The sequence below is a fragment of the Lepisosteus oculatus genome, chromosome 2 (assembly GCF_040954835.1).
Source record: "Lepisosteus oculatus isolate fLepOcu1 chromosome 2, fLepOcu1.hap2, whole genome shotgun sequence".
NCBI classification, from domain to species: domain Eukaryota; kingdom Metazoa; phylum Chordata; class Actinopteri; order Semionotiformes; family Lepisosteidae; genus Lepisosteus; species Lepisosteus oculatus.
The window spans coordinates 14,696,276-14,711,969 of NC_090697.1; the positions used below are offsets into that span (position 1 = coordinate 14,696,276).

Consider the following 15,694-nt stretch of genomic DNA (forward strand, 5'->3'; position numbering starts at 1 on the left):
TGTACTAAAGGAGCAACTGAAGTATGTCACCTGGCTTCATTATATTACAATTTAGCCTTAGAAACTATCAATTTAAAGTTATCCCGACTTTAAGAAGGAGTCTTTCTGTGTCCCATTCTGAAACTAATCAGGAAGGGCATCTCCTTTACCTAACATTATAAAGATTCATATTTTTACTTTATCAAAATGCATCTAACTGTACTATGTTATTTGCAGTGCTTGCTTTTTCCAGGCCTTAATTAAAAATTTACAGAGTATAGGGGTTGGAGTCTTTCTTGGGTAACCAGTATGCTTCTCATATCCAGGCCATCCTTGTTAGAAGAATAGTTTATGAATTCAAAACAAATTAATTTTAATGCCACAATTACAGAAACCTCTAGTGGCCTGGGGCCCATTTACAAATCCATTTCAAAAGACAACAGCCCCAGCTCTTATTTTATCCAAAGGTAGCAGAGACAGAAATACATATACTGTACAATCACATTGTTTTTACTTACCCCCTGTCGAGAGTAGATTTGGGAATTTTGAAGACTGTTTGGATTGTTTTGCCCTCTCTTCCTTAGCGTAGAAAAAGGAGTCTGTGTGGTCTCTCAAGTGCCCAATTGATGGACCTCTCCGATCCATGGACTACACACAAAAAAGTATTTTGACACTGACACTGTTTTAGTTAATTTGATAGCATTATCATTGCAAATTTGTTTGTTTTCTTAAACAAAGAAAGTATTGACACTGACACTGTTTTAGTTAATTTGATAGCATTATCATTGCAAATTTGTTTGTTTTCTTAAAGAAAGTACCAGAAATTTACTTTGTACTTTTATTTCCAACATGGCCCTCAATGTTTCATGAACTGATATGCTTTGTAGTTCCCCTGCGAGTTTCAGAGTATTGAATTCATCTGGTTCCAATACAACACATGCAAAGCCTATCAATCACCAGAGAGCACAGCAAACTAATCATTTATTGATGAAACTAGGCAGCCATGAATTTCTAACTGCATTCGTCTTATATATCAAGCAAGATCAAAACAGTAAAAATCCTAAACAAGCTTAAAGGGTAAAGGTGTTCCAGGAATAATTCACTCAGAGGTATACTGCAGAATGTTAATAATAAAAAGAGACTTGGGAGAGAAAAAAAACACAGAACAAAGCACAGAAAAGAAGATGCATTTACTCATTCTGCTCAGGGAATAGGAAGGTATAAATCTGAACTATAATTCCATAATGTTTCAGTTTTTTGTTTTTTTATGCATATAGATAGTACATATTATAGTTTGCACCTATTGACATTGCTAGCATGGAAGTTATTTCTTTCTTACAAAGAAAAGCAAATGAAATAGTTTTTCGGTTGTAATCTTTTGAGTGACTAAGGCCCTGTCCATAGCAAAACTATCTCATCTTTTTATTGTCTACAGCAAGAGATGTCAGGAAATGTCATTTTTTCGTTTATTAACATAGACTCTTGGGGATAAAAGAATGGAGAGACAGAGATTTGGGATTTTTTTTAATTTTGAAAAGCCTTTGACTTTTTAATAAGAAGTTCAAACAGAAAAGGTTTGCAAGGCACATAGAGTTTGGCAATATTATTACAAAAAATCACAAGAAATCCCAGACTGATCTAAGCCCGGAAATACATACACTTCGTGATTCATTTCTCTTAGTATGTTAACCCTGGGAGGTCCCAGTCATTTTGTAGTTCAAAATAAACAGTAAGACAGAGGGATATTTTTTATGTTTCCAACAGTAGCTATCCCTACAGCTTTTATAGTTATGAACAAAGGTTTGTCAACCACGTACCATATTACCTACTGTATGTTACCAACATCTTTTCCAATAAACCATGATTTATAGTAACAATAGTAAAGCCTATTGTCAGCATATAGAGCATGTAGAGAAAATTATAGTATGTAGAAAATATTTCCCATGCACAATTACTCATGTTCAAAATTCCCATGCTCCCACGGAGAAAAATAACAAGTTTGACTATTTAGATCATTTATGGAAAAAAATCATCTAATTTTTGTTTAATTTAGGTAATGCTTAAAATACATTCACTAGATTTCCAATCTACATCTGAATAGGCTTAACAAATCTGAGACTAAGTCTAAAAAGAATGTGCAAGTTATAGGAATGTGATCTCTTTTGTCTTGAACAGAAGAGCACGGTTGCACATTACAATAATAAATTTCACTGCATATCATGCATGCATTGTACTGCACACTGACTACAGTATATTTCCAAAATATTATTTCCAAACTGCCCAATTACAACCAATCTTAACACTACAGTATATTCAGGCTACAAAAAGTAAAGTTGTAACAACCTGTTTTAGCTACTGATAGTTCATTAGCTTGTTTCCAACATCCCCTTAAGTCTGTATGAAAATACTGCCCAGGTCTGATGACAGGGCTGGTGGTTAAATTTGTGCTATGGTGCTATATTTGTGCTATGCAAATATGGTAATGGTTTATGTTATTAAGAATAATATGAAAGTAGGGAATGGGAACCAAAATGCTCAGTAAAAGAGGCAAAACACAAATAACTGATTGTGTCAATGGTGTGTCTTTTGTAAAACAACATTTCTTGGACTGTCAAAAGAAATGGAAGAATGAAAGCGATATATAAGATAACAGCCATCTGTCTATATTGACAAGCTACTGGCACTGATGGAGACTGTGGGGTGAAATCTGAAACACAGATGCAGACCTGGCCTCAGAGCTAAATATTTCATTACCCTTTTGAAAACATTCTGTTGTTTTAGAAATTGCCTGCAATCATTATACACAAAACATTCTTCGGCATTTCTACATATAGACATAACTACAGCACATTTATTTTTTGTGATCATCTTTTTTTTATTGTGGAAACTAAGCAAACAAAAAATTGACGTACAAACAACACAATTCCCCCTATAACCCCCTCCTCCCCAGGAGCAAACCCCTTTCCCACTTTCCATAAAAACGCCTGTATCCCAAACAGTCATTCTTAGGGATCCCGCAAAACCAATTCAGGAGATGGAAGGGGGACCAACTATGCTTTCTTCACTGGTCTCCCAGAGACATAGAATTTCTTCCCCAACATCAAGGACCCCAGATGTAGAGAGCTTCATTTGTGCAATGTTAACAAAAGCACCACACTGGTCTCCTCCAGATTTAACATAATTAATTTGACAGCAATGTTGCCACTTTCTTGGTTGATCTTGTCCAAATATTGTACTCAGAGACGCTGCCTTCTATGACACGGATATATACAAGGATGTCAGTAACAGAGAACAAAGCAAGGGCACCAATCCCAAAGTTTTGCTCCTTACATCCAGTATCTTATATAAGGGATGGACAAGAAGCTCTGTGTCCCTGGGAAACACATACGCACGCACTGCAGAACAAAGTAACAAAAGAATGAGGTATTATACTGTATTAGAACAAGAAGGCAGAGTGTTATCTCCAATGATGTCTGATAAAATTTTAATTCCAGTAACCGACCATTGTTGAAAGAGAATGGGGCTCCCACCAGCTAAGAGTCCAGCATTATGAAAAACTGGAGAATGTGAGAACCATTTTGTGCTGCCATTTCACTTGGTACAACACTGTATTTAGGTACAAAACAATGGGGTCAAAACATAATTTGCACTGCCTCACAGATGTGCCAGGGAACAGCAGATCTTACAGGACTACAGGAATTCCCCTCCGCATCCCATCCCATCCCCCTCAAACACCCTAGTCTCCCAACTCTGCCCACAGATCCACCATAGAGCCATTGGGTCTTCATCCCTTGACAGGAGAAAATGTAGGAAGGGAAATGATCCACTAAGAGAGCATCTTCTGGAGGGACCGAGCCATGTCTTCACCTTCAGCACCCTCAGGCAGGGCCATTAGCCTCACACTACAGCATTGCGATCTATCTTCACTTCAGCCTGGACCTCATTCAGATGCTGCAGGCTGGTGTTAGATTCTCTTTTCACTGGTTGCAGATCAGACTTTAGTGTGTCAACAGCAGTAGATAGTTTTTCAACAGTGTGGACTTGCGTGTTAAGTTCTTGTCGCAAAGCCTGCAACAAGTGGTTAACGGGGCCCAAAGACTCAGCTAAGATTGTTGTGATCATGCCACGAAGCGAATCACTTTGTGCAGCTATAGCTCTCTGTATAATGGGTGCAAATTCATCGTGGTCAGGGGCAGGACTGAAGCATTTCCCCTTGTGTGTTGCAGCCAGGGACGAACCCTCCTTCTTCTTCAAAGGCATGGTGCCGAAGGTAAACCCAACCGATAAAAAAAGAGAAAAACAATACGAAAAATACAGCTCTGAACTCAGGTTGAGTGAAAAACAGGGATTTATTGAGCAAGACCTCAAAGAATCACGGCCATCGTATTACAAGCATCACCAGAGTCCTGCACATTTGTTGTTCTGCCTTGACATTTAACCAAATAATTACTTTTATCATATTTACCACCACCAGAGTTATTTTTCATTATTTTCACTATACATTATATTGTTTTAAAACAATTTTTAAACAAAAATAATCCAAAAATTAAATCTGAGATGGTGCTAGCTAAGAATACAGTAGTAGTTCCATTTTCAAGGGTCAGGGATTAGATTTATGTCTTTTCACTCACTAGATTATTTTCATTTTCAATAGATGTATATAAAAACTGAATTCTTCACATGTACTTCAAAGAACTGTCTGCAAAGGTCACTGATTTTCTTTTCTTTTCCTATAATCAGGTGTTGTATAATCTATTCTATTTGGATCTCAAAAGAGATCTAAATGCAATAAATTAAACATTGAAAAAAAAACATATACTGCAAGGTAGTGGAATAGATCTTGGCATAATGCTAAAAATGATTTCATGTCTTAATTTCAGATACACTGGTCCAAGACCAGGCCTGCAGTCTATGGGTTGGATTTATAAGACTAAATAAGACTACATTTAGAACTTCAGTACAACAGCCACCGCCAGTGCCAACAGCAGTTGAACGTTCCCTAGAAGATTTTGTAATAAATCACCTATTCCTGGAGCACTGAACAAGCCATAAACATCTGCTGTTTTGAGGACATTAGTCTTACATAACTCAATCAGGTAATTTATCTATCCATGTCACTGACAAAAATTAAAATTGCCTTCAGTTTTCACTATAATAAATGCCTAGCACAAACCAGGGGTTACACAATAAATTAGAATTGATAAGGCTATATAAGTTAAACCCCAACACATCATTCAAGCAAAAACAATATAAACATTAATATTTCCTATTGAGAGTGTAGAAACAGATCCATCTGAATATAAGGAATTTCTCATACCTGTCAAAGCCATTTACCATTGTCTAATATTTTAAGAATCACTTTCAGTGTATGCAAATGAGGGAAAAGCAGTGTTTTTTATGGTATTGGCTCCTGTCATAATATTGCAACTACCATGCAACTAAACCCTATTTAGGAGACTGACAAAAGTACCAGAGGTTACTGCCAAAACATTGTATATTTTAATGAAGAACCCTCAAGTTGACTTTAGAATCTTCTCAGCAATATTTTTGAATCGCATTAATTGAGACTGTATATACAATATTTAAATTATTAAGTTGGGATCAATGGTGTCTGCTTGTTGGATCCCTTATTCTAATATAAGCAACGTGTGATAACTAATAAAACTAAAATAAAATAACAAACTAAATAAAACTACTTTGAGATTAAATTGTGTGAGGTTACTAAAATATGATAATGAAATGCTGTTTTTTTAAACCTTTACAATAACGAGATGCTTTTGAAGTATTTCCCTAATTATTAAGAATGGCTTTGGTTATATGGAATCTCCTGTTAGGGAAAACTACTGATGATATTCACAGAGAGCAGAAAGCTGGACAGGCGTGCCACATATCAGTGCTGTCAGGCTATTACAAACATTGCTCACTTTATCAGTGCTGATAACACACTGCAATGCTCCAAGTCTGCTCCAACAAACAGATATTCTTTAAATATGCTCATATTACTATACATGAGATAATGACGGACAAGAGATCTCGATTGTATCACGCATGAAAATTTGTTCTCAGTTGACCTATTGGAATAAAAAAGTATAATTAACATATCATTTTACCAGTACGATCATGTCTGCATAATGTAAGTCAGACTTTCCTAAGCAATATATAAATGTTTTTATTACCATAAGACATTTCAAATATTATTTAACATGATTTCACAGTTTAATCATAAGAAAAATCTTTGACTGACAGGAAACAAATTCTACAGATTGGTCATGCAAAAGAGACAGATAGCACGGCATAAACAAGCTGAGATTCTTTAACAACCTCACCGCACTGAAAGAAAAATACCAGATTACCTGAAGAGGAGAGGATAAGATAGCAGAGTCACTGTCTCCCCCCTCAGGTGAATACTGGGAAGACAAATTCAGGCTGAACATTCATTATACATTTGTAAAGCTGATAATTGCAGACTTCACAAGATAACTATATGGAGCACTGTACAGAATTTCCAAAGCACATATTTAAATGTTTGTTTGCTTTGGGACCATTAAAATGTCATGCCATTCAGCCAGCCAGAAAAATTCTATTTTTTCAATGTTTTTCTCTGCAATAACTGAAAAGCCTAATTCTGTCCTTATTTAATTTGTGACACATTTGTTTATGGAAAAAGTCAAGACGTCAACATTTTTTAAGTATAAAGAAAACAAATTGTGTAATTGAGTTCAAGGAAATAACATGGATTTCAAATTGCTAATAGAAGAAATTGAAAAAGTAGTGTCATTTTTGCTTTTTATAAAAAAATCCAAATGTAACCTTGGTCACAACCTAATATAAAATAACCACTGAATAATAAAGTAAAATGCTTTTATTAAATAATTTAATTAAAAAGGTAGACATATCTATAAAAACAGCTTCTAAACATTAAAATGAATAACAACCACCAAGAATTACAAATACAGAAATCAACTTTATAAGCTGAAGAGAAATAAACAACTGAACCACATTTAAATGTGTCACATACAGTAATTACTCTTTAAGATAGTTTTCCTTTCATATAACATGGTTAGAACCAAACATTATCTGAACGCAAAATACATTTTCTTGATAGGTATAAACTTATTTTTTAAAGGACATTGGCATTAGTTGAATGTGTTATCCTATACGAATTGTAAAATGTACAAGGATGGTGGATATCCATCCACCATCCTTGAAGCTGCTTGAGATGCCATGCCCAGTCCACAGGGCAAACAACATAATATTTTACACACAACAATTTACATAGCCATCCTGTATTTAGAAGGTGGGAGGAAACTGGAGAAACCCCACTTTAATACAAGGATAACATGTAAATTACCCATAGACGGGTCGCATTCTAACCCAGGACTGATCACCACTAACTGCCATGTCACCTGCTTCCTTGCCGTATTTATGTTCGCTGAGTAATACCTTATATTTTAACTACAAAATCCTTGACAAAATCTGTGTAATAAAGGACAATTAATCAACAAAACAAATCATTGCATTATGCTGTATAGGAATGCTTTTTTTCATTAAATCTTGAAGTGAAATTGGTCTTTGTATAGGATGCCATACATTAGCAAGTGGCTCATGCAGTATTTAATAGGAAGGGAATATTTAACAGAAATCTTATAATATTTTATATAAATATCAAAGTTTCCAATTAGGTAAAAGTAAGAGTTGAGAATGTTTTATACTGACTGGTCGTCAACAACTCAGATATATGAAAATAGAATCTGTACTTACATTTTTCCCAAACAAGACAAAATATACAAGAATACATTCTCAGAGGAATATGTATTGTATGGCATTTATTTTTACTGATTGCTATATTGTTGGACACATCTGGTCTTCATAGAGCAATCTATCTTGATACACTATTCACCTGGACTAATATAATGTACAAGGTTTGATTGAATGGTTTCAGCATTGCACTTAAATAGAAAGAACAGGCCTGAAATGCTATTAAATTTTGCAGTTTGAAAATATATTTTTACTTCAACGAAATGAAATAAGACCTGTGGTCATAACTTGAATTTATTACCCTCTTAGGAAGTGCAAATCACTATAATACAGTATTTGTAGTATTATATTGTATTGATTTAAGTATTTCTTTACAGGTAACTAAGACCTTTACAAAGCTCTTCACATTAAAACACACTTTAGGTCTAACTTAAATATTTTACTAAACACATTTCTGCCTATTATACCCCAATTCAATTCCCAATTCAGTTGTCATAAACAGTATCTTTCTTCTCCTTTAAACCAGGCAGAATGGCAGATATTTTATTTTCTCCCACTTATAAATAATAATAAAATGTAAAGATAATTAAAACGCTTTGAAAATCGTACAAAATGTACTTCTCAGTGAAAGTGATGGGATTTTTAAACTTGGAAGAATGAGCTATGTCATGGTTCGATTTTCAAATCTTTCAAATACTATATAACAGGTAATATACACTGTATTATTTATTATTAAGTATATTGTGATCATATATTCATAAAGTTAATATGAATATGTCACAACAAAATAGTACTTTATTCTTATATTTTATACAGTTTTTCTAGAAATTATTAAATTAAGACTGTGAATATAAATAGTGGGAGTAACACAGCATAGTGAGTAAACCATCAGACTCTTAACAGATGTGTTGTGGGTTCTAACAGATGTGTTGTGGGTTAAGGTCCCTGCCACAGACCCTGCTATAGGACCTTGAATGATGTAGTTTATGCCAGTTGCTCCAGTCCACCCAGCTGTATTAGTGAGACCAGCATCAGTGGTCACTGGCTCTCTTGTCCACTTAAGGGTACAGAAACCAGGCTAAACTCAGGCACAATGAGCTGCTGTGACTGGCTTGGACTTTACTTTAACCTGTACATAAATCATCTTAGTATTATGCAATAAGAATATAAAATCGACTGTATCTAACTTTTAAATGAGATTAGATATTGCCCACCTTACAGTTTCAATTCCAAATGATTAGGTTTTTGAGAAGATCACATACCATGTCTTTTATCTTGTCCTTTCTTAATGGAGGTAGCAATGCATTGTAGAACCTAGAACAGCAAAATCACCGTTTCATTAATTGATATGTTAATATTTTCACAATTAATTGATAAAAAATGTTTTATATAGTCCATATAGAGCAATGTACAGTATATACAGTAAGTCAAATTGTGGGTCACATGTAATTGCAGCTAATAAAGAAATAATGATCATGTATATTTGCATTATTTTTGGCATTTTCCAAAAGCTATCTGAGAATACAATGTAATACACAACACTTATCTAACATTCTGCTACATTTTCTTCAGCTGCACATCCTCTGCATTCTTTAACTCTACTTTAGCACCATATACTATTCCTCTGGTCTTTAGTTTACTCTTCTTATATGGCAGTGTTTCCTGTTCCTTAGACCTGGTGATATCAGTGTCAATTAGCTTTTATTTATATTCAGTTTTTTACTTATTGTAACTGATAACTGAACTACTGAGCGCACTAACTTGAAAAGTTGCATGGATTGCTACTTATATACTATTGGAACCTCTAAGATAATTCTTACATTGTGAAGCTAAGTCAAAATCTGTAACTTTTTAGTTTTTCTAATAATTAATAATATATTAATTATAATTAGAAATAATTAATAAAATCTTAAGTTTAGAACAAGAAAGTTCAGGAGGCCTGAGTGCCACCACGTTCTCCTTCTAATCTGCTAGTCTAACTTGTAATTATGTTCTGTCTCTTTCAGAAAAGCTATGAATATCATTGTAAGCCCCTTTCTCTTCCTTGCTTTTGTCTGTATGCATGGCTCCTCTATCCCACCTACACCTTTGCTGCCACCCATTGGTTAAATTTCACTCTGTAACATCGAGGGGGGTTCCTCGTCTTCCAGCCAGGCGCCTGACACTCAGGCCAAAGCTTTTTATGCCTTACGTCTTTACAAACATTTCTAAACACCTCTTAGTGCGTGTGGTTATTTCTCTTGAATTTCTAAGAAACTTAATTCAGCTGAAATAAAAACTAGCAAGTCCTGAGGTTATGATGAGCCATATTGGGAACCTCATTATGGAATCCCATTTCTGCCAGTGAGGCTTCCATAGTTCCCGGGTGGAATAGTGGACAGTGGGCTTTTTAAAAAAGTTTTTATTTAAACACCAGAAATACAAAAACGGAGACAGAATATGAAAAAAGATACAGAAATAGACACTTCACATCCAGAGGAATTCACAGTTATAAAAGCTGAAACTTAAATTTTTTACATATTTCCATTGTATGTCCTTTTTTACTTAAAAAAGAAGGTTTTCTTTAGCTCAGCTGGCAAGACCTGGGTTTGAGCCAATGCAGTGAGGCATTAACTAGGGTGGGAGCAGCGAGGGGAGTTGCGGGGAGATATAAAGTTGTAATTCTGAGTTTTTAAGTAGGAATTCTGAGTTCTCAAGTCATAATTCTGAGTTTTTAAGTCACAATTCTGAGTTTTCAAGTCGCAATTCTGAGTTTTCATGTCTCAATTCTGAGTTTTTAAGTTGTAATTCTGAGAAACCACCGTGCATTTTTTTTAGTTCCTGGCGGAAACGGGCTTCCATATTCTTCTTCATTGCTCTTTTGAACATTTTTTCTAAGTGCTTAAAATGTTTTTTTGTTAAAAAAAAAGACATTCAAACTGCAGCTCATCTAATCATCTGAAAAATTCTCTTTACTCTTTTATTTTATTATTGAGATTTGGTGTTTAGTTGAAATCAGCAGCAATCTGAAGGCAATTAGACTTAGACTTTAAAAAAACAGTCTATCTCTTTCAGTTGTTATCCTCTTTGTTACTTTTGTTCTAACAGCAACACATTTGTATGATTCTTTTCTGCACTCCATTATCCAAAACACCAAGTTCACATCTTCTAATGAATGAAACAATCATTATTCTTGGTCAAAACTGTAAGTTTAATTTAAAATAAAAAAAAATCTGTTCTATTATGTTTGCTTATAGAATCACGTGATACAAATTACAAGTAATGCTATTTTATATGAAAAGTTTACATCTTAAATTAAATAACAATACTTACCCATGGCCTGTGTCTCTCATAGTTCCTTTACTGGGAACCCACTGAAAGTATGGCAAGAGTTTAAATTTTTCAGTTCCCACAGCAACATAGTACTGGTTATGTTCCAGTTCAACTGAACCAAGTAATGGTGTCCCATCTAACATGCATAGTCTAGGGAAAGAAAATAAAACAAAGTAAAAGTATTGCATTGTCACACCCAAGTTGTCAGTGCAACCTCTCATGTAATGTTTTAGGATTGCTTATCAGATCAAAAACAAACACTGCATTAGGTGATATGGCTATGAATTAGGTTTGACTCCATTTATGTCAAAAAAGATCTGATTCAGCAATATTAGGCAGCATGTATTATGGAATGCCATCAAGACCTAGCACATATCATCATTCCACTAAGATCTAAAATCACAACTTTGTTTCTCATTATTTACAAATCATTTTACTTGCTTTTTTGTTGACAAGACACATTGTATTTAACACAGTATGTCTTCCTTGGATGAGAGATGTTCCTTACCTATGTACTGCTCCTGTACGTAGGTGCACTTTCTCTGTTACCATGGCGAGCACCCGGTCCCAGTTTCTCAGGGTATACTTTGGTATTAGTATTCGAGCTGGAGGAACCAAGATATCCCCATTTGTAAAAACACTACAAAACATAACAACACATGACACTCAGGATAACTAATTTGTGATAGTTGTGCTTCAGCTTCAGCCTTTTTTTATATTAATATATTTGATACATAATTTATTGATATTTTAAAGAAAACTTTCTGTAAAACAATTAAAACTGAGGTAAATTAAATATTACAGAAAACATTGTCTACAATAAATTTGATTCACAAAGTATAAAAAAGTAAATATACAGTATATAGTATTGTAATTGTGCTCAAGTGTATATAAACAACATTTCTATTGACCAAGTTCAGTCACACATGCATGCCAACTGACAGAAACACAAACCTGAATTGCAAGACTGACTGAAAAGATTATAGAAATAGATGTCCAAAGCCAAAGCTCATATACTGTTTTCTTTACTTACAGCTGATTAGTATCATGCACGCTTGCATAGTTGAAGTTGAAGTTTTGTGTTGCAGAAGACATTCATATTACAAATAAAAAATATTCAGAGGCTAAATTTTTAAGACACCCATTCATTCAAATTCAAACCAAGAAACTTAAAAATGTGTCATTTGAATGGGAATACCACCAGGCTCCCTTTTACACCTCTTCCTGCAGTACTTGCTGACTGACTCATTCTAGCCAGATTTCTCTCAGCACTGAAGGCCAAACATGTTCTCTCTGTTACTAGTTCTCTTCACGCAGCTGCCTCTCTTTTCACCTTAATCTTTCTTGATCGTTTGGCCTCTTTTTACATTGTAGATCACACTATTCTTCTTTCTGTCAGGCCTCACTACCTAGGAATTTCTGGCACTGCTCAAGCATAGGTTTCCTCCTACCTCACTGATTAGACATATCGCTTCTGCTGGCAGTGTGAAGTCTGGTGTCTCCTAAGGTTCTGTCCTATGTATCATTCTGCCCTCTCTACACATTCATCCTGAGTCCTCCCATCTCCTCCCTATAGATTTCCTTTTTTTGCTGATGATGCTTTCTTTCTTTACTCCTTTACATTTCTTTCCTAATGTCTCTGCCTGTCTCACGGTCATCTACTCCTGGATATACTCTAATATTCTTTAGCTCAGGTTCTCAAAGTCTTCACTCTTTTAACTTTCCTCTTCTTCACCTTTTGTGGACCTTTTTCCATCCTTTTTCCTCCTAACTCCACCACCATCCTATTCACTTCCTCCTCTGTCAAGTGTCACTCTTGAGCTCTGAATCTCCTATTCCCACCACTCTCTGTTACCAAGAGAGTGTTGTAGCATTTTCTTGCCACTTCTTCACAAGTAACAATTGCAGGATTCACCCTTTTGTTTCCAAGTATTCAGTTCTAGTTCTAGTCCAGACCCTGGTGTTTTCCAATAGTCTTTAATAAAAAAATATTTTGTTTGTCCGTCATGCTTGGCCTCCCTGCCAACTCCACCTACTGTATCCGCTCCAGCTCATGTAGAATTCTGCAATTTAACTTGTCTTTTTTCTTCTTTGATTTTTTTTCCTGGTATTCCATTACCACCGTTTTTTTTCACAGCCTTCTTATTGCTGCACACATCCAATTTAAAACTCTAATGCTTGCCAATCATTCATTCAACCACTTTTCTCCTACCTATCTTTATTCTGTCAATTTCTCCCTACACTTTTCTGTATCCATTCTCTTCCACAGTCCTTTCATTTAATGCCCTCTAGCTTTTGGTGATAGAATAAACCACGCACAGAAATCAGAACTGCTCACTGACCACTTTTTAGCATCTGGTGAAGACTCATTTGTTTAGACACCTGTGATCTCTCAGGTCTCAGCTACAACCTCCAATACTTTGTACATTATATAGCACTGTTTTTCATTCTCCAACTGGTAACGTTACTAGTTAAATTGCTATTCTATATCCACACTTTCTCTATGCTGTTTTAGTTCTTGCTTATTCATTTTATTTGCATGACACTTGAGTCACACTTCCAGTTTGTGCTAGCATTGTCATTGAATGAATTTATTTATAGGTTATATTAATGACTAAGTAATTGATGTACATGCACTATTATTCTGATTAACATTTCTTGATTTATACTTAAATTATCATATTGTAAATCACCCTGGATAAGAGTGTCAACTAAGCAAATAAATAAACTGATGCATCAAAAAGGAATCAATGTTGCACACCCTCTCAGAAATAATATCATTATATCATAGTATCATAGCAACAAGACTGCATCATTGCCCACTCCTCAATTAGCATGTTTTCTGTTAGCCTCTATAGGAGTTTAACAGACCATTAGAACCACACTTCAACCATGATAATGCCACAGCACAAATTGTGTGACTCACAGAAGCATTCTAAGCACAGGGCAATTTTCAAACAGTGGACTAGGTCGCCTGTAGTTTAGCCCATACGTAAACCCCATCTGACATTTGTAGGAAAGGTTGCTAAAGGTTGACAGCAGTGTAGAACGGCAACTCACAAGGGATAAGCTATGTCAAGCAATGATGAACAGCTTCAGCTACAAGATATGGAACCTCTTTCTTTCTATGGATTGCCAGTGTGCAGCTGTCATGCTTAGTAATGGAAGTTCATTATCAGTCCTATTGTGTGGCTAGCTTCAGACAGTTTTTGTTTTCAATACAGTTTATGTCATATCGAGATTTTTAATTTCAAACATGAGTACACATTGTAATTAAAGCTGAAATAGTATACTTAATCACAGTAGGTAAAGTCTATACCAGAGCTGATCATTAGGCCAGACCTCATCCTGGTGGCTGTAGCATTAAGCACAATAGAGAACTTGTGACAACCGTGGATGAGACACTGGCCCATCACAGAAATCACCCCTCAGCAATGCTCATGCTTACTAGTAGAGCTGGATGGATTGTAGTAGCCAGGATAAAGTACAGTACCTCCCTCAGAGTAAAACAAGTAGAGTCTGCATGAGTCCAATGGCTTAGCCACTATGCTACACTACCCAGTAATCCCAGCAGGCTAGAAAAAAATGACTAAGGTGTGATTTTAAACTTTATGCTGCAATTATACAGAAAAGGTATTCTTTGACAGAGTTAAAAAATTGTTTATTTTACCCTGCTTATAAAATACATAATCTGCTACCTATGGAACATTTGTAGTACAATAACTTCCAAAAAAATCCTTACTGACTTGATAGTACATGACTCATGCAAAACTTTCTTCCATCTTGCAGAAACGATTATTCTGCTGTGAATCACAGGTCGTATCTGTAAATGAAAATTATGAAAAGATTTTAAAATAGAGTATCCGACAATTCAAGTTAAGTTTTCCTATTATTCTTAAAAGTATACCTAAAATGATTACTCTTTTACATCTCTACAAGACTGGACAGCATTTAATTTTTAGATTGTTTCCTTCTCTTGCTAAGTTTTATCAAAAGTAACAATAATGTCTTTGGGAAGAATCTAAGATGAAGTTTTTTAGTGCAGGAAAATAATGGTACATCTTAAATATGGCAGTATTTTAGTGAGTATATTTTCTTTCAATGTCACTTTCACTTTATGATCTTAAACTTGAACAATGGTGGACTGATGCCAAAAGGAAGATTATGAAGGAGCTGCTTGTCTTCTTACAGTTGTGCTAAGGCTTTCGTTAAACTTCTTGTGAAAGATACCAGGATATCAGCTTTGACAACCTGAATGGGTAGCTTGGTACATCTTTCACAACACTATTTGTAAAGATGTGAATCTTGTTCTCAGTTTTAAACACAGTTCCCCTTAGTTTCATTTTGTCTTGTTCGTATTTCACTGTTGATTCTGATCAGAAATCCATAGTGTTTAATTGATTAATACCATATGAATTTTGAATAATTGAATCAGGTCCAAGTGAAGCCTTCTTAAGAATCAGGAAGCTCTGGATTATAGAGTTAGATTGTTTATCATCTCACAGTGGGCCTGTCTCAATGCAGCGCAACTACAGTATATACTGTACTTTTTATAATCTGGTGACCACAATTTAACACAATGTTCTAAATGACATCAAACAAATGTGTTGTACTATTTTAATGTAAGATCCTACAATTTAAAGTC

General features: G+C 35.0%; 1 protein-coding gene across 6 annotated transcripts in view; it reads right to left on the reverse strand.

The window, feature by feature from the left end:
* The window catches only part of LOC102690654 (doublecortin domain-containing protein 2C), a 36,423-nt gene that overhangs the window by 15,368 nt on the left and 5,361 nt on the right, over positions 1–15,694 (reverse strand). For 5 of the 6 annotated variants that reach the window (XM_069197352.1, XM_069197346.1, XM_069197371.1 and 2 more), the window contains exons 3-8: positions 14,796–14,872; positions 11,558–11,689; positions 11,050–11,199; positions 9,000–9,051; positions 6,333–6,386; positions 498–627 (exon numbers count right to left, since the gene is read on the reverse strand). In XM_069197352.1, the coding sequence (XP_069053453.1) occupies positions 498–627; positions 6,333–6,386; positions 9,000–9,051; positions 11,050–11,199; positions 11,558–11,689; positions 14,796–14,872 (595 nt within the window). The remainder of the gene's footprint in view (positions 1–497; positions 628–6,332; positions 6,387–8,999; positions 9,052–11,049; positions 11,200–11,557; positions 11,690–14,795; positions 14,873–15,694) is intronic. The other variant, XM_069197364.1, reaches the window with a different exon arrangement.